Source organism: Caenorhabditis briggsae, assembly GCF_000004555.2.
Source record: "Caenorhabditis briggsae complete genome, chrV, whole genome shotgun sequence".
Lineage (NCBI taxonomy): Eukaryota > Metazoa > Nematoda > Chromadorea > Rhabditida > Rhabditidae > Caenorhabditis > Caenorhabditis briggsae.
Genome location: NC_013488.2, coordinates 13,024,187 through 13,046,432, shown reverse-complemented (window position 1 = coordinate 13,046,432; position 22,246 = coordinate 13,024,187). Strand labels below are relative to the sequence as shown.

At 37.1% G+C, this 22,246-nt stretch overlaps 7 protein-coding genes across 7 annotated transcripts; 6 read left to right on the top strand and 1 right to left on the bottom strand.

The window, feature by feature from the left end:
- Positions 1 to 90: 90 nt before the first annotated feature.
- On the top strand, positions 91 to 1,279 carry CBG19181 (the record flags this gene model as incomplete). Its single annotated transcript, XM_045237951.1, has 3 exons — positions 91 to 154; positions 621 to 686; positions 1,092 to 1,279. 3 exons carry the CDS (start codon positions 91 to 93, stop codon positions 1,277 to 1,279), a joined length of 318 nt encoding a protein of 105 aa, XP_045096711.1.
- Positions 1,280 to 2,931: 1,652 nt separating this feature from the next.
- On the top strand, positions 2,932 to 6,026 carry CBG27179 (the record flags this gene model as incomplete). Its single annotated transcript, XM_045237950.1, is given in 10 exon segments — positions 2,932 to 3,018; positions 3,078 to 3,264; positions 3,481 to 3,832; positions 3,876 to 3,979; positions 4,138 to 4,290; positions 4,654 to 4,775; positions 4,829 to 4,967; positions 4,983 to 5,037; positions 5,080 to 5,151; positions 5,231 to 6,026. The coding sequence occupies 10 exon segments, from the start codon at positions 2,932 to 2,934 to the stop codon at positions 6,024 to 6,026; spliced, it is 2,067 nt and encodes a 688-aa protein (XP_045100201.1).
- Positions 6,027 to 6,421: 395 nt separating this feature from the next.
- On the top strand, positions 6,422 to 8,038 carry CBG19180 (the record flags this gene model as incomplete). The annotated part of the gene is made up of 7 exons (XM_045237949.1): positions 6,422 to 6,586; positions 6,630 to 6,868; positions 6,916 to 7,134; positions 7,183 to 7,275; positions 7,323 to 7,408; positions 7,457 to 7,655; positions 7,876 to 8,038. The coding sequence occupies 7 exons, from the start codon at positions 6,422 to 6,424 to the stop codon at positions 8,036 to 8,038; spliced, it is 1,164 nt and encodes a 387-aa protein (XP_045096710.1).
- A 1,400-nt stretch (positions 8,039 to 9,438) lies between these two features.
- CBG27178 lies at positions 9,439 to 9,694 on the top strand (the record flags this gene model as incomplete). Its single annotated transcript, XM_045237947.1, has 2 exons — positions 9,439 to 9,488; positions 9,544 to 9,694. 2 exons carry the CDS (start codon positions 9,439 to 9,441, stop codon positions 9,692 to 9,694), a joined length of 201 nt encoding a protein of 66 aa, XP_045100200.1.
- Positions 9,695 to 10,004: 310 nt separating this feature from the next.
- On the bottom strand, positions 10,005 to 10,298 carry Cbr-fip-2 (the record flags this gene model as incomplete). Its single annotated transcript, XM_002637419.1, has 2 exons — positions 10,005 to 10,069; positions 10,115 to 10,298. The coding sequence occupies 2 exons, from the start codon at positions 10,296 to 10,298 to the stop codon at positions 10,005 to 10,007; spliced, it is 249 nt and encodes an 82-aa protein (XP_002637465.1).
- Positions 10,299 to 15,638: 5,340 nt separating this feature from the next.
- CBG19177 lies at positions 15,639 to 17,252 on the top strand (the record flags this gene model as incomplete). The annotated part of the gene is made up of 4 exons (XM_002637418.1): positions 15,639 to 15,745; positions 15,798 to 15,870; positions 15,924 to 16,460; positions 17,124 to 17,252. 4 exons carry the CDS (start codon positions 15,639 to 15,641, stop codon positions 17,250 to 17,252), a joined length of 846 nt encoding a protein of 281 aa, XP_002637464.1.
- Positions 17,253 to 19,471: 2,219 nt separating this feature from the next.
- Positions 19,472 to 21,575, top strand: CBG19176 (the record flags this gene model as incomplete). The annotated part of the gene is made up of 3 exons (XM_002637417.1): positions 19,472 to 19,574; positions 20,135 to 20,302; positions 21,328 to 21,575. 3 exons carry the CDS (start codon positions 19,472 to 19,474, stop codon positions 21,573 to 21,575), a joined length of 519 nt encoding a protein of 172 aa, XP_002637463.1.
- Positions 21,576 to 22,246: the final 671 nt, after the last annotated feature.

Below are 22,246 nucleotides of genomic sequence, written 5' to 3'. Positions count from 1 at the left end.
ACGTACCAAAACCTATGTCCATTCTAAACTAAACAAAACCTAATTTCAGTGCACACAAATCGCCCAAAAGCCATCTCCCTCATTCCAAAAATGCTTGTCGCCAACAAGAAGAAAAGCTTCCTGATGAAACTTCTCAAATTCGTTGGAAGAGGAAGTGAGTTTCGATTTTTTTTTTCAATATTTTGTCTTTCTTTTCCCACTGATTTGAAATATTCTGCTCGTGACACCTCCCGAGCAAGACCAAAAAGTGGCGGGTGCACCTATTTGCCCTTCTTTCTTCCCTTGTAAACACTTCCATCCGACCAAAATTTGATGTGTTGACTCTCTCCGCTTTTTTGTCTTTTCCTACTTAAAAATTTGCACATGGTTTGTCCCAAATTTGCTCATCGAGCTATCGGAAGAGAGTCACTGACGCAAAAATCAGAGGTCAAAGCCTAGGTCAAAGTTTCCCAAAAAACTGTGTTTTGAATTAGTCAAATTAAAAAAAAAAATTTTAGAGTGAAACTAGAAATACAGTCTTTCGACTGTAGTCGTAAATTATAAAGTGCAGCCTCCCTATAAATGAAGAACACAAGTTCACCTTGGTAGAATCATATGACTATTTTATTTCGATTTTTCAGATCAAGTCCAATCATCAAAATCATGCCTTGCACAGTCTACGAGCAACGAAAGAAACAGAGACAAAGGTGAGCAATTTGGGGAAATTACGTGCAAAAGATGGGTCTCGTGCCCTCGAGGCATAAATTCTGCGGGCTGTATTTACTTTTCCTGTTCGGCTGTTTTTTTGCAAAAGCTTGAAATTCCTTCCAATTAGTCCAAAGAAAGAAGAACGTACATTCTTCTAAATTGCTATGTTTTGATGTTAAACCAGTAGTTCAGATTAAAATTCGGTCTGTGTACCTGACAAAAAACCAATTTACTACCCGTTGTCACCTAAAAAAGGCCAGTCCTCACATAATAACCCCAAAAATAACAATCGGTCCGAAATTGCGAAGACAGGCATACAGTATCTGTGTACACTTGTAAACAAGTAGGAAGAAAAAAAATAAGAAAAAGATGAAGACGTTGATGATGTATGTTGCCAGTTTCAGATCGTCAATCAACTCGCAGTTCTCACACATCGAGCCAATGCCGACGATTCTGGAAGAGGACGAATTCTCGGTGGCAGCCGAGTGCCGTTGAACAACTATCGCCATTGAATAATGCCGTACACCCGTATCTCAGTCAATCAACAGGGTCCTTTCGTCTGACCCGAAACCCAAACCCTCACTGTGTCTAGTCATAGGAGGACTATACTTCCTCCGCACTTGAAACCATCTCTCTCAATCCAACACGGGTGTCTCAATACGAGTCGTTTTCAACGGGGATTCCATTTCTACATTTGTCTCAAATCCAAACCATTTTTTCTTCCTTTTCTTTTGTCTCTCTATTTCTCTGTCATTTTCCTCTCCTCTCTGTCTCTTTTCTGTATATTATAATTTGTCTATTCATTATTCTCGCCTCTCTGTGTTGATTTGATTTGGAAAGGACTGGAATTGTCAGTAGAAAAATGAATGACTTCAAATGATATATACTTCGTACAAGTGTTTTTTCTGCACTATATTCAGAGTCAGCCGGAATTTTCTGAAGAAAAATAAATTTGTAGAATCTAGAGTAAAACTTGATTCTTCAAGTGTCTGAAAGTTTTCGGTATTCGATGGACTGCGTGTAGAATATCAAGTAACCACCTCCATGTTTTCTTGGGAAAGACCAAATGCCAAAATTAGTCAAAGTATCAAGTTTCCTAGGTCGGATTTAGAATGTGTGGGTCAAAAAGGATTCTTGGTCAAAAAGTTTTGGAGAATACCTTAGCCACCATTAAAGCTTTCATTTCGGTCGGTAAAAAATCGGGGACCATCGACCGACAGAGCTGATCGGTCGGCATGTCGACCGAATTCGTATTTGCATTTGTGCGTCAGCATGTCAGAGTGTTTGCGTACGCAGCATTTTATTATCTGACACGCAAGTGCACGAATTCGGTCAGCTCCATCGGCTTCCGGGCGGCTGGACCAACAGTCGGTCGGCGGTCGCTGATTTTCGATGGACCGAAATGGAAGCCTTATTTCAAAGTTTCCCATTTCCGTTGATTTGAAAGTTAAAGTAAAATTATTTTTGAGAATCTATAAAGACGCCTCAAGCTACAGAAAATCTTGAAAAATTCGAATTTTGAACGAAAAACAAAAAAGCTGGTTAAAAAAACCAGTTTTGTACATTTTCTGAAAAAAAAACTGGACCCCTGAAATATTTATATGGATGAATCGTGTGTGCAGTTTGATGTGACTTTCATGTTTGGACTTTTAATGGATTGTTTCACTTTGAGTACATGAATAATAAATATAAACACTTAAGTCACTCATCTGAAGAATTTAAACTTTTAGATGTTTTCCCGGTTCATCTGAGTTCAAACGTTTGAACTATCCTACACTGCATTCTTCCGATCTGATAATATAATCTTCTTAAAAATGGCAAAAATGTTTATTGTCATGTGTACATTGTACTCAAATGAAACTCTTTTTTTGCTTCAAAACATCATATGTTTCGACTGCAGGCATTTCTCGGATGTTTCAAGTGTCTCTCCAAGAGATAGTTGTCAACCATTGCAACAAAACAGGTTACAGTAGTATCCAAGTATTTACACGACCCGCTTCTCTCTCCGACTTCAGCGAAAACAAACCATCCTGTAGACTAGTGAAGCAGCTACACGGGGGAGGAAAAATATACTCTCTCCTATTTTTAAAAAAAAGTTTTTTGTTACTTTTTTTCTACGTGAACTAGTAATATATGTCAAACTGTCAACTGCCAGCAAACAGCAGCAAAAAATCAAGAAAGAATCACGAAACGCAGGAGTAATAGGAAGGGTTATACAACTTATATTTCTGTGTTTTCACTCGAATGTGTTTTATAAATTGTCGATTCGTTTTCTTTTTTTGGATCATATTGCAAACTAAGGGGATCGTTGTGAATGATTCTAGAATCCAGGTGATCCTAATTCGATGAAGACTACATGTAAACAGGAGCTCCGATGTTTCTTCTTGCAGGTGCTACTTTTGAATTCGTCATTTTCTGTAGGCAAGCTAGTCTTTCGACACAAAACTTCTATCGGAAAAGATGAAGTACCAACTCCGGGATCTTGCAAAGAGCAGATCACAAAATGGTTTAATGATTTGAATCAACTGAAGCAGGGGAAATGTGAAAAATCGGAAGAATGTTTAGATGCTCTCGATCGTGAGTTTTCAGAGAATTTTCAGTATATTTCCTGCAAAAAACTTAACTTGCGGAAATTGAATGAAAATATGTTTTTGCTTCTTCCTGCATGGTCAACGTGCAGAACACTAATCTTTAAGCCAAACCTTCTGATGAAAAATTCATGATGAAGCAGGCAAAAAAGTGACATCGGGCGTCTAGAAAACACAAAAATAAACACCGAGTATATATTTTCAGAGTTAGACGCCTTCGTCAGATATCCGGCGCCAGGATCACCAAATATTAATGATGGGTCTTTTGAGAAATGTAACGAATTAAATAAGAAAGAAAATAGGCACCGGAGAAAATATTGTTATTTGATTCAATCGAATGAAAATGTGAACTGTCGGGAAGAGTATCATTCGGTGCTTTTCCACGAGAACAGAACTGCTTTTGGTATCTGTGGACCTGAAAATTGTCATGGAAAAGATTTTGCATCAATGTTTGGGGGCATGAAAAAACCCTTTCATTTCATGATGGACCGGCCGGTTTGTGCAGTTTTCTGTACAGTAAGAGACATTCCGAAGAAGAACATGTTTTATGTGTTTACGTGGGCTTCCGTCCTAAGATAGAAAACAGTATATTTTCTTTAGAAGTTTCCTGATTCTCCTCGTCAGCATTGTTTTCTTCTCGTCACTCTATGATTATATCAGGGACACGAGATATCGGTTGAGCTCAGAAAGTGAAAAGGTTTTTGGTGAGTTGAACACAGAAAACATGTAATTTGGTTTCGAAATGAAAAGATATTCTTGTTTTGGTTTCTGATTCTTACTGGAAATTTCGAAACTTTGTCAGTGCATAAACAAATCAACGGAAATGGGATTTTCAGTGATAAGAGATTACGAAATTTTTTAGGTCAACGAGCAATCTTATCATGGTCCCTCTGGTCGAACATTGAGTTTCTGTTCAAAGATAGTCCTGGATACATCAAATGTCTAGATTGCCTCCGTTCGATTACATTCACCTGGGTTGTTGGACAAAATGTTGTTGGACATCTGGCATTTTATGGTAACATATATTAGTAAACGCACAGGGATGTTCGGAATGGCGAAAATCCCGATTTTCAAAATTTCGGAAATTCGGATTATTCCGATTTTTAAATTTTAAGTAGAAATCCCACTTTCCCATCATAAAAACGGAAAAAAATTGTTGGAAAATTGACAAAAAGATTTCAAAAACGCAACAAGAAATTTAAAGTAATTCCGCTCCAGACCCGCAAGGAAACTATTGGTGTCCGCTTCTGATATACCGTAATCCAAAAAGTTCTAATTCCGACAAAAAAATTCGGAAATATTCCGGTCGGAATTTCAGGAATTCTGAATTCCATTTCGAACATCCCTGTAAACGTAGTCTCTGATTCGAACTTTTCAGATGCGGATCTACGAGTCAAATCTTCTGAAATATCAATAGCAAGTTCAGCACTTTCCAGTCTGATTCCAATCTACACCTATCTTTTTATATCTGGTCTTACAGTATCCTATACATTCATTCGGGTGAGCAATCCAATTTCGATGATTTTCTTTTAGTTTTAAACTTTGTTTTATAGGCAAAACCATCGATAGAAGTTTTGAAGCGGCCGATTACTTGGTTGGTATTCTACTTCCATCGATGGATAAGGTACATAAAAAGAGCTCTTCTTCATTGCATCACTATTGTTGATGTGCTATCTTCCAGCTTGGCATTTGGCAGTTGATTTTCAGTTCACATTAGTGGCGCCCATATTTTTGATGACATTCTATTACTCTACTGCAATAGGTAAACTCTGAAATAATCCAAAATCTGAAATTAGTATTCCAGGTACCGTAATAGCTATAGTTGCGTCACTAGCTGGTTCTATATTCACGGTTTACTTCTTTTACAAGCATCCAGGTTTGAACTCTGCGTTCACTGGAAATCATGAGTTTGCTTTCTAATTATTTACATCTCAAAGTACTATTTTTGGTTACAGACAGGATGATAAACTAGTGGAAATCATTCTCGCAAAACCATGGAATCAACTGGCGCCTTATATGCTTGGGATGATTGTTGGATGTTTCTTGGCGAAACATTCTGGAAGTCGAAGAATAATTCACCCGGTTGCCTCATCCATTATCTGGATTGTAGTGTCAGTATTAGGAGCGTGTGCTCTTATTTTTGGAAACCAAGGTACCACTTTTGTCGAAAAAGCCACAGCAAACGTTTTGACCCGAGCTGTATGGTCCCTTTGTCTGATCTGGATCATCGTATCGACTCAAATGAAATGGGCAGGACCGATAGGACATTTTCTGGAGCACCCATTCTGGCGTCCATTTGGAAAGCTATCATATTGTGCTTTTATTGTTCATCATATGGCTTTGTATTTTCTATTCAATATGGAAGAACATGCACCAAGATATGTCAGCTTCTGGCATGAGTATTTCCACTACACCGTCCCTATCGTCATTTATTCATATTTCGTAGCATTCTTTTTGAGCTTGATAGTGGAAGTGCCGATGATTAGGTTGGATAAAATGATTCTCGACAAATGTATTCCAGCATCGAAAATTGAAGAGAAGAAGGATTTCGATGATGATGACAGTGATTTTGAGAAGTCTGTAGAGCGTAGTTCGAGTGAAAAGTCCAAAGAAATGTCGATAAGTGATAAAAGCGAGAAAATAAAAGAAAGAAGTGAAGAGAGAAATATTGAAGATCAGAAAGACGACATGGAGAGGTCTAGGGAGGATTATTCAATGGACGAGCCACTTTTGGAAAGAGAATATTACTGAAATCATTTTTAACTTATTATGATCTCATTTTTCCGGTTCGATCACAGAATAAAAATTTTACAATCTTCAACCCCAATTTTTTGCCTTGTTTAACAACGACACTCCACCATCCCGCTGAATAAATTCCCTCTTCTTCTCTGTTTCTCCTTTTCTTCATAGTGACTCGTCTTCTTCTTCTCCCCAAAGTGACAACTTGAACATTTTTCTTTTTTGGTTTACTTTAACCTTGTTGTAAATTTCTCACCTGTTTTTTCTTCATTGGAAAAACGAAAAAAATAATCAAAAACCAAATTTCATCCAGACCGGAACAGTCCAATACCCTGTAAAGCTTGAATTACTGAAAATTATTATATCTCTGGTATCAATTCAACTTTTTAGATTTCCAGTCAAATCAAATGAAGGGCTCTGAAGATTACGATCAACGAGCCTACAAAGTCACCTCCAATCTGAAGCCATATCACGAGTTCAAAGCAAAATTTGGAAGAATCTTGGAAGAATACGACATTGAATTTCACGAACTATCGTTTGCAATGCTGGATCATTTTGAGAAAAAGAAACAGGTAATTATATTTTCTGGAGTTCGCCTACTTTGCAAATTTTCAGAAACAAGAAGAGTTCGAAAGGAAAATGAATTTATGTAAACTTCTGAAGAAAGTAATTTCGGACCATAACCCAACATGGTTGTTCAATGTGGTTCCAACTGGAAGCTCTGTAACAGGACTAGCCACAGAAAAAAGTGATTTGGATGTTGCAATACATATTCCTCAAGCTGCACTGATCGTTGAAGCAAAGTGTCAAGGGAGAAAAATTACTGAAGAAGAGAGGAAGATCATGTGGAGAGAGTGAGTTCATTATCGATTTTCGTTTTTATTTTCTTGAATTGTTTCAGAATGCAACTGGAAATCTTGCAAATTGTTAGGCTGGTTCTGGAGAACAACACAGAGATCAAACCATACATTGACTGGAAAGAAGGAGTTAAACTTGTTCAAGCTCAAATTCAAATTTTGAGAATTACAACGATAGATGGGATTGAGTGTGATATTAGTGTTGTATTGGATCTTTTTCTGTCTTCTATGCACAATTCGTTTTTGATCAAACATTTTGCGGAGTAAGAATTCTGAGCTCTCAGAAGCACTTTGTAAAAATGATATTTCAGAGTGGATCACCGATTCGGACTCCTTTGTGCAGTTGTCAAAGAATGGGGAGCCAGTACAAAGGTTAAGAATCCCAAAGATGGAGGTTTTAATAGGTAAGCTTTATAAACTGGGGGAAAATGTAGACATCAAAACATTTCAGTTATGCTCTCGTACTTCTGGTCACCCATTTTCTCCAATGTGGAACATCTCCACCGATTCTTCCAAATCTGCAGCATCTTTATAAAAGTAACTGGAAATATCTAAAAACTTCCCAAATAGAGGTTTTTTTTTCAGATGAAAACTTTTTCGCTTTGAGTGAACGAATTTTTCCATCCCGCCTGGATTTCGGTGCTCCTCTTCCACGACCTCTTCCACAGCAATCCGTTAATCCGGCAACAGTTTCTCAACTATTTCTGGAGTTTCTCTATTATTATGCTGACTTTGATTTCCACAAATATTTCATTTCTGTCAACAACGCGATGATCAAGAATCGGTAAAATAAAAGGGTCCACTGGTCTGAATCTAACTAGAATAATTTCAGAAAATTGACTGGAGAAAGTTCCGTTCTGAGTTCGAAATCGAAGCAAGTCTACATAGAAGATCCATTCGATTCTCATAATCCTGGAAGAACTGTGAGATCATTGAATAAAATTCAGAGTATAATGAAGAAAGTACAACAATCGTTTTTGATTATAATAGTTCAATTCTTTCAGAGACACATTAAACATGTTCGATCCTGATGCTCCTCAAAATCCAGACGCTCCAAGAGTGCGCTTCCAGTTTCCCACTATGGACGATATTCTCAAAATGGAAACTGATGTGGAAGTTAATGACGAAGGAGAAGAAGGAAACGGAGAAGAAGATGTTGATAACTAATCATTTGGGTGAAATACGAGTCAGTTGCTCCAACCTCCAAAAATTAATAAACTTGTACTCCCTCTCTACGAGGCACTTTTTTTCAAAAAATCAAATAACCGAAATAAACACATGTTAGCCACCAGGAGCAACAGGTCTCAATAGGCACTGTTTCACTAAAAAAAGCAAGAATAAGTGTCATTGTTTGTGTGTGCCCTCTGGTCTTGGGGGGTATTTCGCGCAGCGCTGGAGCTAATTGAGCAACAGACATATGCACACATTGAGGAGTCAACCAGCGTTCCGAAAGTGACGCAGTTGAGAAAAAGATGCAATATTCGATACTATTGCTTTTTCTTCTACTGATACTGTTTAGTTTTATTGATGATGGAGAAGCGTCATCTTCACCGAGGACTTTGAAGTTGTGTATGTATTTGAAGGCAATCCGAAGGAGCACGTCTGAGTGTGAGCAGGTTAATCTCGATAACACGACCAATGCCGAAGGTGAGACATTTTCTTTAAATTCAGTCTGAATTCTAAAAGGAGCAAAATGCTATAAACCAAATAGTCAACTGATAAAATGTTTGTCATAAACCCCAAAATTTTATTAGCTGTTACATTTTCGATATCTTTCGTAGCAACAGAAATAATTGAGCTCAAAGTGTACGGTATTTTGAAATACGATATTTTTGATAATACAGTTTATATTCTTGAAATAAAATCGATTTATGAATGAAACAACATGTAAATTCCAGGTAAATTTTTTGCAGAGCCAGCATAACGTTCAACCTGTATTAGAAACGCTGTTGAAATTGATGGGCCCCTCTAATTGAAGTGCCCTCCTTAGCGACCCCACCAAAATAGTAGACCGGCCCTTCGAATTCAGGTGTTGCAGTGTTCTAGTCTAGGACAATGAATTTCATTATTTCTTCACAATTTTTAACAGTTTTAAATGCTCCAAAGAAGTTATTGATTTTTAGGTAACTCGTCGAGCTCCACCATGTCTCCGCTAGCGAAAATAATCGCCAACATTGAAAAACGGAACGAAAAGCTGAAGTTGACCAAAAAACGCAGGAAACTCAGTCCTCCTCTTCCTCAATGTTCTTCAAATCTGGATAGTGGATATAAGGTATTCTTTCAAGATGTCCCCCCTGTGTTTTGTCTATTCTCTCATTCCTATACCCAACTTTGCCATCTATTTCACGCGCCAATCGTTTCCATTTCAAACGGCATTTCGTAGGTGCTGTGTGTCTTGTTTCCACCTGAAAAACTTGAAGTCGATAACGATCTCATTTCTGAATAAAGAAAAGGCGAAAACGAGCGAAACTACATACCATTTGCTTCCCAATTTCCAGCAATGCCGAGTGGACATCACATGTTCGTCTGGGTATAGTTGCGAGACAAACAGTAAGACGAGATGCTGTATGGAAGCGAATCATTCGCCGGAAATCGAAACGACGAGGACAACTGACGAGTACAAAGAATAAAGATGCGAGTTCAAGATAGTACTAATGGACGAAGTGTTTCAGATTCAAGACTTGCCCTTCAAACCATCAAATGTCATACTTTTGTCAGACATCACGAGCTAGAAAAACGATTCGAAAGTGTAGAACTGACCAGGATTGCATGTTTTCTAATGTTCAAAAATGTTGTGATGCGGGTGAGAGATTGAACAAATAGAAGCATTAGGAACAGGCATTTGAACTTTCAGGATGCGGATTCAATGTATGTGTTGTCGCCACTGGAAATTTCATTGAGAATAGTAAGCGGTTGCAAAATCCTCAGAAATTATTAAATTCAATTTTCAGCATTGATATTCCTTGGAAGCAAGTAATTGTCTGATCTCCATATGCGGGATCAAACCTCTTCTGGATTACGAGTCTGTATATATGAACTTCTCAAAAAAAATTGCGAAAATAAAGCGTTTATTAAACTGGTTTCATAAAAGAAACTACTGGAAATATAGGAGAAGTTAATCACAATTCTATCCTTATTTCTTGTAGCCGTAGCCGCCATATCCACCGTATCCTCCATATCCGTATCCACCGTATCCACCTGAAAAATTTCATTAAGATATTCAAAATTCATAGTACAGTATACCATGTGGGCATGGAGCATAAGTGGGGCAGGTGCAGCCTCCGTATCCGTATCCATAACCACCATATCCACCGTATCCGTAATACTGTCTCTTGACACGTTTAGCTGGAACTCCTTTCGAGTCGACGACGTCAAGAAGGGTCCATGAGATGGCAACGAGAAGTACAAGGAAGAAAATAGCTTTCATCTTGTTGGCTCGGATCGGAGCAAAATAGTACTGTTGCATCGGCGCTCATTCCTTTTATTTCGAAAAACTTCTCATTGATATTCATTCAGAATCCAGATGAGTCAACAAGAAAATTGGTGCGGATATATGCATTCAAAAAATAGATTATGACCCTGTTTCGCTGAATTATTAAATTTACGAAACTAAAAAAAAGGACAAACATTCCGAATGGATCTTTGATAGGCTAGAGGGGTGATAAGAACACATTGCCTCAGCCAGCGAAAAACAATCACATCATTATCTTACAATTAGAATAACAAGTTAACAGATTAATCAAATGATTTGCACGGTGGTTCACTCCATTGGCGGAAAAAATTTGTTTTTTTTTTCAAAACTTTATTCTGGTCAGAACCAAATTACAGTATCCATCCATTTTTTCTCCCTCTCTTGCCTCAAAATCCGTTCTTTACAACGTTCGGAACATGTCACTATTTGTTTATGTGAATAGTCGTAACACATAGAATTTGAATAGAATACTAGTGTCTATCGGTCACTTTTTGTTCAGATTTCAAGGCCAACATCGTAGGTCGATTCAAGAGGGCCGCCCTCCGAAAAAACACCATCTTCTTGTTCATGGCTCCACTGTTTTTTGTATTCAAACTTCCCGCCAAAAAAGCGCAATCCCAAAGGAATATGGTGATCATTATCCGCGCATTTCGGAACCTGTTAGCTTGCCTATATTGTGTCAAAAGAAGACGAAGGCTATGCCAACAAACGACGACGTCGCATTGGTTTTGAATCAGATGCGACGGCGGTCAGTGTCTCTTCTATTTCCCCAAGGATTCTCGTTTGTTCCTTCTCCTCCTCCGCCATTCATCCGTCATCCATCAGTCATTATCGTTGCCAGCCGTTTTCTGCCGTTCTCGCCTTTTGTCCTTATCATTCGATGAAGCCTAATCTTATCATTTCTCTTTTTTTGATCTTCATCCCTTGTTTTGTTGGCCGAAATAGGAGGCAGGTGTCTGTGGGTTGGAGTGGTGGAATTATTCAAAAATCATTGCAAAGGATTCTGAAGTGTTTTTCTTAGTAAAAAAAATAACTCCGCAGGAGGTAAGAGAGCCGGTTTCTTGTTATTTTGGGTACTGGAGGAATACCAAGTTACCCGAGTTAATGATGGTGCTTCTAGTGTCATCAAGTGGGGTATAAAACTGAATGACAAATTGGTCTTGTCTAATTTCTGCAAAAGATTACTGTATGAAGCCTAGTGATATTTTTCATACTTGTCACGGGCCGGCCGGGCCGGGTCAAAAAAAAATGCTCCGACCATAAAATAGCCTGCCCGAGACCTGTCGAACTGAGTCAGATTCTGGAATTCCGAAATTCCGAAGACTTCTTTTTGTTGAAATTTCGAAGTTATGAAGATTCGTTAAATTTTTCACAAGAATTTTCAAAAAAATCAGCTAAAAGTCAGTAGGCCGACCAGGCCAAGCCGGGCAGGCCCTGAATACGAAAAGTACTCTGTTTTTCGATTTTCGATGATCCAGAAATCCCAGTAAATGTTTCTGATCTTTTCTCTGAATATCATCAACTTCTCTGAATTTTCTGAACTTTCTCAAAGTTAGAAAACCATTTTTGAGTCTTGTGATGATTCTCTGAAAAAAAGCGGAAATTGCGAAAAATTCCTTATCTAGATGAACTTGAAAACCCAATATAAAAATAGGAAAAAAAGGGAAAATGGTACGCTCCACCCCTGTAAAATTTCGATTTCAATTCTGCTTTCTCTCCCATACAGTCATCATCCGTCGTCTTCCGTCCGTAAGAAGATCTAACGGTATGATTAACTACATCATTCTATCTTTTCCTTCTTTCTTCTATTTTCTTCCTCCTCTTTATTCTATCCTTTTTTTTGTTGCCTCCTTTATTCTAATCGCATAGTTATAGGCCACTCAACCTACAATTTTTCCCTCTTCATCCCCTCAATACATTTCATAACTATATACAAAATACTGTCAATATGTCTCAAGCACTTGAGAAATCAAACATTTCTTCTTTCCTATAATTAGTGTTGTCTGATGTTCTCTCAAGTAGCTGAAATTACATTGGCTCCGCCTATACCCTTCCCTCTTGTCATTCTCTCATTGTTTTTTGGGGTTGTCTCTTGGCCTTGTGATTCACAAATTGCCCGCAATTTCTGATTGTTTTTGTAGAGTTTTGAAGATTACAAATAGACGTGGGAAGAGTCTCGAATGAAACATTGTCTCCCTTGATTACTTTGGCGTCTCTGATTCTGAGGTTTGTGCCCACTCAATTAGGAGAAAATCGTTCGCTGAATCTTTCGGATTTTTCTTACACTACGTAGTGATTCTGATTTTACACTAGATTAATAAATCGAACAGAAAGTTTCAAAATAATATAGTTTAAGCTTACTATTGTGTTTCCTTTAATAGAAATCCATCCAACTTTCAGTTCAATTATCTCGTTTCCTGTAAAAGATATCAATAATTTGTCAACTGATGTATTATTTTTGACTAATTTTGGATATCTTTCACCGAAAGCGAGATATTAAAGTTTGAAGTTGACAGTCGGGGTAGGCTTCTATTAGAGAAAGCATTCGAGGGTTTATTACAAAACAAAAAGGTTCCAGAACTTTACAACTCAACTTAAAACTGGTAAAATAATTTTTATAGAACAAAGCTTTGAAACTTAGTAAGTCCCTAATTAGTTTCAAAGCCTCTTCATGCGGCCAATCAATTCCATCGTTGGTCATTGAAATCCCTTCCTGATAACCATCTTTTTCGGCTTTTCCTCCTTCAATTTCCTCTTTTTTTCCTTTTCTTTTTTTCGTCTTCTTCAATTTTTCGTTTTGTGAGTCACAAGCTAATATTTCACAACAATATCTGATATCTTGATTAATACCATCACAACCATCTGATTTTTCTAGTCTTGTGACTCTCTTTTTGCCCATTCGCATAATTACTTTTGGAACCAATTTCTATTCTCTCTGGATCAAAAACTGAGAAACCAGTACATTCCACTCAGCCTCTGTCTTTTCAAATAAATTTTTTCCGTTCTCAAATTCGGCGAGGAAGAAAATAAAATTAGAAAAAAATGTCGTGTAATTTAGTTCTGAAGAGAAGATGATACTTTTGGAATAGTTGTGTTGTCTCGGAGAAAAAACACTGTCTACGTCTTGATAACCACCAAGGAAATGATGTAAAAAAGGTTGTTAAGAAAAGAGAGAAAAAATAGATTGTTTGGTTTGCAAACTGCTGTTTGATCGTGCCATATCTTTACAAAAAAACTGCGAGAAGAAGAGAAGAGTGATAAAGGTGGTTTCCCCGTTCTTTTTGGGTGTTACTATCAATGACAATCAAAAATCGGGTAGGAAAAGGGAAAGTGATTTTCGAAAAAAAATGTGTTCCTTTGAAAGCTGTAAGTCAACAATTCCACTTTTTAAAATTTGTTGGAAAACGTAAAACCGTGAATGGATCCTCCCAGATACAGAGAATTCCAAAAGGACTGGTCAGAAATCGCGCCCCAGCGATAGTGAGATCGGGGCTTCTTGTTTTCTTTTTTTGTTGCGAGAGCATTGCGAAAAATCATATTTTCATAAAAAAATTTCACAAAATGCTAATATTGTAGATCAAAAGCAGAAGGCTACCGCGAAACCTGTAATAGAAGAGCCCCATAACTTTTAACTTGGAACATATATATCTCATTACCCTTGAAAGATGTCGAAACATTGTTAACTGATGAATTGTTTATCACAATATCCCCAATGTTCTAGCAGTTGACACATTTTTTGATATCTTGTGTAGAAGCCAAGAAAATTGAGCTCAGCCGTCACAGTATGGTGACCCTCCTATTACAGGTTTTACGGTACGACCTGTTTTTTTTCAATTCCTTAAGGTGCATGAACTTTTTTCCGGAGAAAACAAACCATCTGAATTTTCATTCATGAGCTGTTCTAGAAAACTACACTACGGTTATTTTCGAAACGCTGTAACTCTGAAACTATAATTTTTAAGTGCACTCCAAACCAACCTTGATTTTGAGATCATCTCAGACTACGATTATCCCAAAAACACAAAAACCGCCCAATTGAGATGTTTGTTTATGACAAACCAATTTTTAGGAAACCATAAACCAAACCTATTCTCATCAGACCATTGAAACACTAGAACCTAGTGACTAGGTATTACTTTTGTCCCAATATCCGTGTTCCCTTCACTCGAACTTTCAAAAAGCATACCAACCTTCATAAACCGACTGGCACCGCCGTGCTACAAGTGCCCTAGAAAGATAACCCATCGGTTTTATGCAGCTTTTGAATTACGCTCCGAACCTTGCGCACACACACATACATATACAGATCCGATCTTTGACTACATCCGACCCTTTTTATTTCATGTCTTTAAAATCAGATTTTCAAATCTTAATTTCTCTTTCGTTTCCTCATTTTTCCGACGAGAGACACCTTTTCGAAATCGAAGTGTTCGCGGGGGTGCCTCACCGTTTTTTTGTATGTGTATGTGTTTGTTTCCAGCCACAATTCTCCCATAGGTACTTGACATGGACATTAATTCGTTTTCTTTTTTCTTCATTCCCAAATTTCTTCCCATCATCATCCATTCCATTCTTCCTTCCTTCTACCAGTAACCGGCGGCATCTCGTCTCCTTTTTTTCTTCGCCTGCCATATGAACCAGTTCTAAACAAAACATCTCAGTGGCAGAAGAAGATGTGAGGAAGTAGTGGTTGGCTGCTTGATGGCGGAGAAGACACTCCCGCTAATCGCTACCTTCCAGGAGTTCTCTCACGATCTTCAGCCTTCAGGAAAAATGTCAGGAATTCGTTTTATGGCCAGGATTAGAGATTCCCTTGTTGTCTTTTGTCTACCACAATTGTTAGTTGTTATTGTTCCAATACATCAGAAATGGTCATCTCCTTCACGTGAAACATCTTCTCTCGTTAATTACCCAACCCACTTCGTTCATAAAAATGTTTCTTTTTCGGCTTCTTCTTCGATCTTTGCCATTGCAAAATCAAGTGGATCAGAAAGCGCTTATCAATCGAAAAGTGCTTTCATTTTCACTTGATTGGTTGTTGTTTTGATGGAACGTTTGGCTTAGACGAAGAACGATATCTTAATCTTCTAGATTTCTTTTTTCCCTGTTCTTCTTGAAATCTATCAGGAACCACTTATTTGTAACAATTTACTCCTCCCTATCCAGTGCAAACCGCAATGGACACAGTTGTCACTTTCCTTATTAGTAAAACCGTTTAGATTTGGTGTTTTGGCTTCCTTTTTCGCATTTTCAAAATGTTAATCTTGTCAACTCTGAACGTCTTCATTTTTCAGAATGTCGGACAATTATGTCCTTGTGGACCCATTGTCCGCAAAACCAATTGATTGCTGGAAGAAATATTTGAAGCAGGGAAGAGTATGTGAACCATTGAAACCGATGAGGTAGGTTGAAAAATAGGGGTGACCTTGTTGAAAAGTGAAACTGATCTTTCAGACTCGATACACCAATTTTCGAAAATAAAGTTCGATTTGTTTGCATCTCAGACACCCATGAGAAACTGCATGAGGTTAGTTGTTGCCTCATTGAACATTATTCTCACCTTCTCTTTTCAAATTCCAGATTCTACCGTATATTCCTGATGGCGACGTTCTCATTCATTCTGGCGACTTCACAAATTGTGGAGACATCGGAGAGGTGATTAAGTTTAATGCGGAAATTGGAACTCTACCACACAAACACAAAATTGTAATTGCTGGAAACCACGAGCTCGGATTTGAAGATGGAGAAGAGATGAGCGAACGTCAATTGGCTGGTCTTAACATGCTCGGAATCAACAAAGCTTACGAACTTCTCTCGAATTGTACATACCTTTGCGATAAATCATACGAAGCCTATGGTATAAAAATATACGGCGCTCCGTGGCATTCAATGCCAGGATATTCATTCTATCGTCCCAGAGGACAGAAAATTCTACACAAATGGAATCAGATTCCGGCTAAAGTTGACGTTCTTATGACTCACACTCCACCACTGGGACATGGAGACTTCAACGCATGGGACAAAATGGATGGTATTCTTTGTGGATGTGCAGAACTTTTGAATACAGTGGAACAACGAGTGAAGCCAAAATATCACGTTTTCGGACATGTTCATCAGGTACGAAAGCACCAATAGATATATTTGCTCTTTATTGTGGCTGTAAACTTTGATGGCCTAGAAATCCAAATGTTCAGTTTCCTAGGCCACCAACTTCTAAGTTACTTGGCTTAAAATGCACATAACCTTAAAAGACCTTGAAATAGATATACCTTATATAGATAGAACAATAAACGTTGATATCCAAAATTTTGGATTTCTAGGCCATCAACTCTATATGGACGTTAGTGGCCTAGAACTTTCTTTGTTTGAAGAAACCAAATAAATCGAATTGGAGGAGAAGTTCAAAACAAAATATTGAGAAAATGTCTGAAATATGAAATTTCATTCAATTCTCAATATAATATAATACCACAAATTTCGTGTTCTGAAACTTCCTAGAAGTTGAGAAAACCGTCTTTGAAAATCGCTACTTTTGCACTTTTTTCGCGGATTTTAATATTTTTAATAGTATCCGGATAGGCTATTCTTAAAATATCCTGAAATTTTGTTTAAAATCTAGGTTTACAAGTTGTTTAGGTTTCCTTGTAAAACGACCAATCAAACCACCTTTCAAAGGTCACCGTTCTCATCTAATATTTTGTGAACCATAAGATTTACGACATTACACACAAACAAATCTCTGCAACCAAAAACAAGAAGATAATCGTTTGTTCTTTTCAGAAGCATGGTGTGACCACAAACGGAGAGACAACATTCATCAACGCAGCATTGTGTGACCACAAACTACGAAGTGCATATGATCCAATCATTTTTGATATCCCATTGCCTCCAGGAAAAACCAAACAATAAGCTTGAAAATCACCAAAAAAGCTTTAATAACATATTCTGTCCATTCTCTTTCTCACTCTCTCCTTTCTATCCCTGTTCCAGCACCTATTCTCGTTACAGTTTCTCACTTTTGAGTTGTCAGTTCCCCGTTCCCATCTCTCTTCTCCCAACAAAAACCCCTATCAGATTTATGTGTTGTTCCTTGTGTGTATGTGACCCGAAATGCTGTTCTACCGGTCTACGTTTCTTCCCCCATTTGGCATTTCATCTTCGTTTAATTCCCTTTTTTGATGTGTTCAAATAAATGTACATAAACGAAACCAACGCAAGGTTTATTGAAATTGGAATGGTGGTTAATATGGCGAAGTGGTACATAGTGGCTGTAAGGGACAATCAGTTGGTGAAGTTAGATTACAAAAAGTGTGGACTAAGGTGCATTCGTTTTGTCCAAAACATTTTATATTATCACAGATTGCTTCCTCAGCAGGGCTCAGTAGTCTTGTTGGAGCGAGAAATGGTAGTGGCACTGGAATGATTATAACTTTATGATTTAAAATTTAGCTAAATCATTAAACAGTACCTTGTGAACAAAATACAAATTGAATCAATAACACAATAAGTAATAACAACGCGTGATTCGAGTTCATTGTATGTCAGTGAAATACTTTTTCAAAAACAACGATAAACGTAAATCCTCAACTGTATCCTCCCTTCATCTGATCAGATTTCTGTTAATCTGTTCAATCCTTTTCAGGTGTGTTTTTCCTCTCGCCATGTGTTTTTTAGGATGTTTGATTATCGATACACATAATGCAAATCATTTATCAAATATATTGAGCTCAAGTAATTAGACGTATACGATAGTACAGGATGGTTGTTTTGGACAGAAACCGGGAGGCTGATCGAAGCATGGTGTATCAACCATCACACATTCGTAAAGTCCATAACATTTTATGGCATCACAAGGATCCTTCATTCCAAGTATTTGATTGAGGGACGGTGTTGTGAATGCTGAAAGTCGAATAGGTTACTTTGAGGACTGGCGGACATCACATTTTTTGCGATGGTTTGCGAATCCTGTACAGTAGTTGTCCGGGGGAATACTCCCAATAAAAGCCTCTCTTCAAGCTCAGTTTTCAATATTACTAGAAGTGACATGGCTCAAAATAACAGCAAAACCTACCTCTTCGAAAAACGTGAAGTCTTTTTTTATTTTAAACAAGCCTTATAAGACATATTGAAAATCCCCATACACAGCGAAGAGGAAAATTTCGTGGTTCCTTTGAGCCATACAACTTTTAGAAATGTTGAATACTGGGAGAGGGTTACATTTTTTTGAACAAACCTTAAAAATTATTTTTTCGTCTATTATTTTTTTCAGTGAACTACTAATTAATTTGTTGATACTCAATTGAATTTACTTCATCTACAAAGTTATATTAAAAACGCCAAAATTATGCTCCAGACCTGCAATATTTTTTCACAGTAGATTGCATTTAAATTTGCAGTTCGTATTTCTTCTGTGGGATGTTTATATTTTTACCTAAACCTTTCTATTGATTGATTTTTCGTCATCATATAAAGTTTGAATCAGGTCTGCTTAGAACAGTGAAAAAAAGTTTCTTCAAAATTTATATTGAAATTTTGATAGAAGTATTTTATTGTGACTGAGCCATTTTCTTCGGAAAAAATCCCAGCATGCTGAAAATATGACACTGAAAAGTGAGCTTAAATTATTGGAAATTAGTAATTTGGCTGACAGGTGCACCAAGGATTTGATAGAATGACACAATTAAACGTACATTTAGTTTCTACTACATATTGAGTCAATAAGACAAAAAGAAGATAGATGATAGTTCGCATCGAATATTACTTCGAAATTACAAAATGTGAAATATTTCATATCCCCGTTCAAAACTGCAAAGTCTATATAATCCGCATTTCACTCCCACATAAACGCTGTCTCGATTATTCACCTCTCTAATCGATTCTCATTTTCCCCCATATTTCAGTCGTACTCAAATCAATTGAATTTCAGTGATTCGATTATGCTGGGAAATGTATAAATTCTCCTCGACTCGCCGCCTGCTCTATTTCTTGAGAACTGAGAACAGCCGCATTCGTTTCTGTTATTTATGAATTCTAGATTTTTCGTTATATTCGTATATTATCTTTTAATTTTATGCCGAGGTATTTAATATTTGGATAGTGATTCAAAAATTTGTGAATATTCAGATACAATGTGTCAGGATGTGTGTGAAGATGTTTCGTGCTATGGTGACGCGTTTTGTCATCAAGGGGAAGTTACCCAGATCGATGGCACTAAAAAGACAGTTCCCAAATGTGAGGATAAAACGATTGAAGATTATCATAGAGATATATTAGTAGCGAAAAACATTTCATGTTAGTTTGAAATGCTTGTTGTCTGAAACAAACGAAAACGTTTTTTTTCAGTATTAGTTCAACAACAAGACTATATAAACTCAAATGAGAAAGATATGCTTTGTTCCGGAATCACTTGCTATGGGTTGAATAAATGCACAATTGTTCCAGTTCCCTGTCTAGATAATCCGCAATGTATTAATTATCAACCATTTTGCGACGATTCTCCAATTTAATGTGTGATTGTTATTTATTTTACTGCTTATATATCTTTAGATTTACATTGTGGGTAGAAGTAAAAAGTAATCTCACGGTGCCGGAACTTGATTACTTGCTGTCTCCCACTCACCCAACCCACATTACTTGTTAACCATGTGAGCCAAAAAAGTTATTCATTCTTTCCGGCTATATGCATGACAGCTAGATTTTTGACTATCCTCTCTTTTTACCTATTCGTTGTGTACAAAGGTTTGACAGAACACCTAGTGTTATTTTATTATGTAAGAATTCCGTTTTTTCAGGTGTCAATTCGGATGCTTGTGAAGATGTTACATGTTTCGGAGATGCTCGTTGTAAAGTAGTTAATGTTGTATGTTATACAAACGGTAACAGATGCGACCTTCCCCGTTGTGGTGATAAGGATACCAAAGATTATGAAGCTGACGTGAAGTCGGCTATCGATGTTGAAGGTTTTGTTTTCCAAAATGTTAGTCACAGAATTCTTACAAAAAACAATTTCAGCACTTGTTAAAACATCGACATATATCAACTCGCAGGACCAAGGAGTATTATGCCAAGGGATGAATTGCTGGGGTAGCAACAAATGTATAATAGTTGATGTTAAAAAACTAAAGATCGTTTCGAAATTTCTTCCTTTGTGTGATGATTCTCCGACTCCGGCAATGTTGAAGCTCAGTATTCTACGATAGATCGTTAAAATGAATTGGTTTTTTTTCATATCCGGGTAGTCCTTTTTCATATTCTCTTTTTTGTTTTTTTTTCAAATCAAAGTATGGCATCTTTTCGAGCAGTATATGGAGCGTGAGTTGATATCGAAATCAGGAAATATTATAAACTGTTTTCAGAATAACTTTAATGGCACTAGTTATCATCTTTCTCAACTCATTTGCGAATGGTAGGATTGTACCGTATACAATATTCTCCAACATATGATTTGGCATGATTTATTAGCATTTGCTTATGATTGTATGCTGATTGATTTTAACGTTTCCGGATTTTTCGATTGAATGACAACGTTTTGTGGTTTATATTATCGCTTGGTATATCAATGAGAAAGTTTTCCACAGGTGCTGAAACTCGAGTCTAAATTGAAAAACAGTAGAAAACTTGATGAAGAATGATGAGATTCCTTGGTAAATTTTGGAAAAGTATAACTAACAATTTATTTCGAAAATTAGAGTTTCAGTCAGAGATAATTGAGCAAAAAATAATTGAGCATTAAATAAAAGTTGACGGTCAGGATGAGCTTCTAATAGAGGAATACGGTATATAGCTGACTAATATTTTCGTCCAATAATTCAGTTCGTGAAAATTGAGCAGAAAAAATCTAAAACAAAGTAAAAACAATTTCTCCGACGTATTAGTTTTGGCTCCTGAAAAATATCAAACACGAAAAACTTCCTGATTGGCCACCTGATTTCAGAAACTAATTTCCCACGCTTTTTTAAAAAATAAAATCAAATTCAAATTACAGAAGACAGACCCCGCTTGGCTCGTGAGAACCGACCATACGTCATTCTTAGCACTGCTGATAACCTTAAAGATTACGACCGTCTATGTCAGAATGGACCATCAGTAGATTGTTTCGGAGAATCCATCTGCAAAATTGCAAAAATTCGATGTCTCCCCAACACAACATGCGATCCTCTGATGCCGATTTGTGTTGACAAACAAATCGAAGATTATCAGCCGAGGACTTATAATGTGACTTCAAATCATTGAAAAATTCAAAGGCGTCAGTCAGAATCATTTTTTTCAGAACCTAATAAAACTTTTTTTTTTTAATTCCCGTTGCCCATAATTTTTCGGCATCTCAAATGAATAGATCGCGATCTTGTGAAGATTTGATCAACATACATATACCGTAAACACTCTAATAGAACGCCACCCGAATCGACAAATTTGAGCCCATAGATCTCATATTTGGAGAGAGAGAGAGAGAGATGTCGAAAAGTGGTTACCTAAAAAAATGTTGCTGATATCATGATGAAAATTTAATTAGTTGACAACTTTTTGATGTCTTTCAAAAGAAGTGAGATATATAGGCTCAAAGTGGACGGTCCGGGTGGCGGTCTATTAGAGTGTTTACGGTATCTTTTAGTTTTAATTTCAACCATTTAATAGAAGAGCCTCTCTAATTGAAGAACCCTCGAAAAGGAATTGAAAAAATAGAAGGGTCTCTTCAATTAAAGGGCTCCTAGTAATAGAAGGGCCTTCCAGAGGTACATTGAGACAATAGAAGGGCCGGTCCTATTTTCAGATTTTTTTTTTTTGATTTTCTCCATTTTTCATTTTCATGTTCGATCGGTCTGACCTGTAAACAAATTCCAGATTTCATAACGTTACAGTACTGTTATTTGTTATGAAAAAAAAATAATCGGATTGATTTTTCC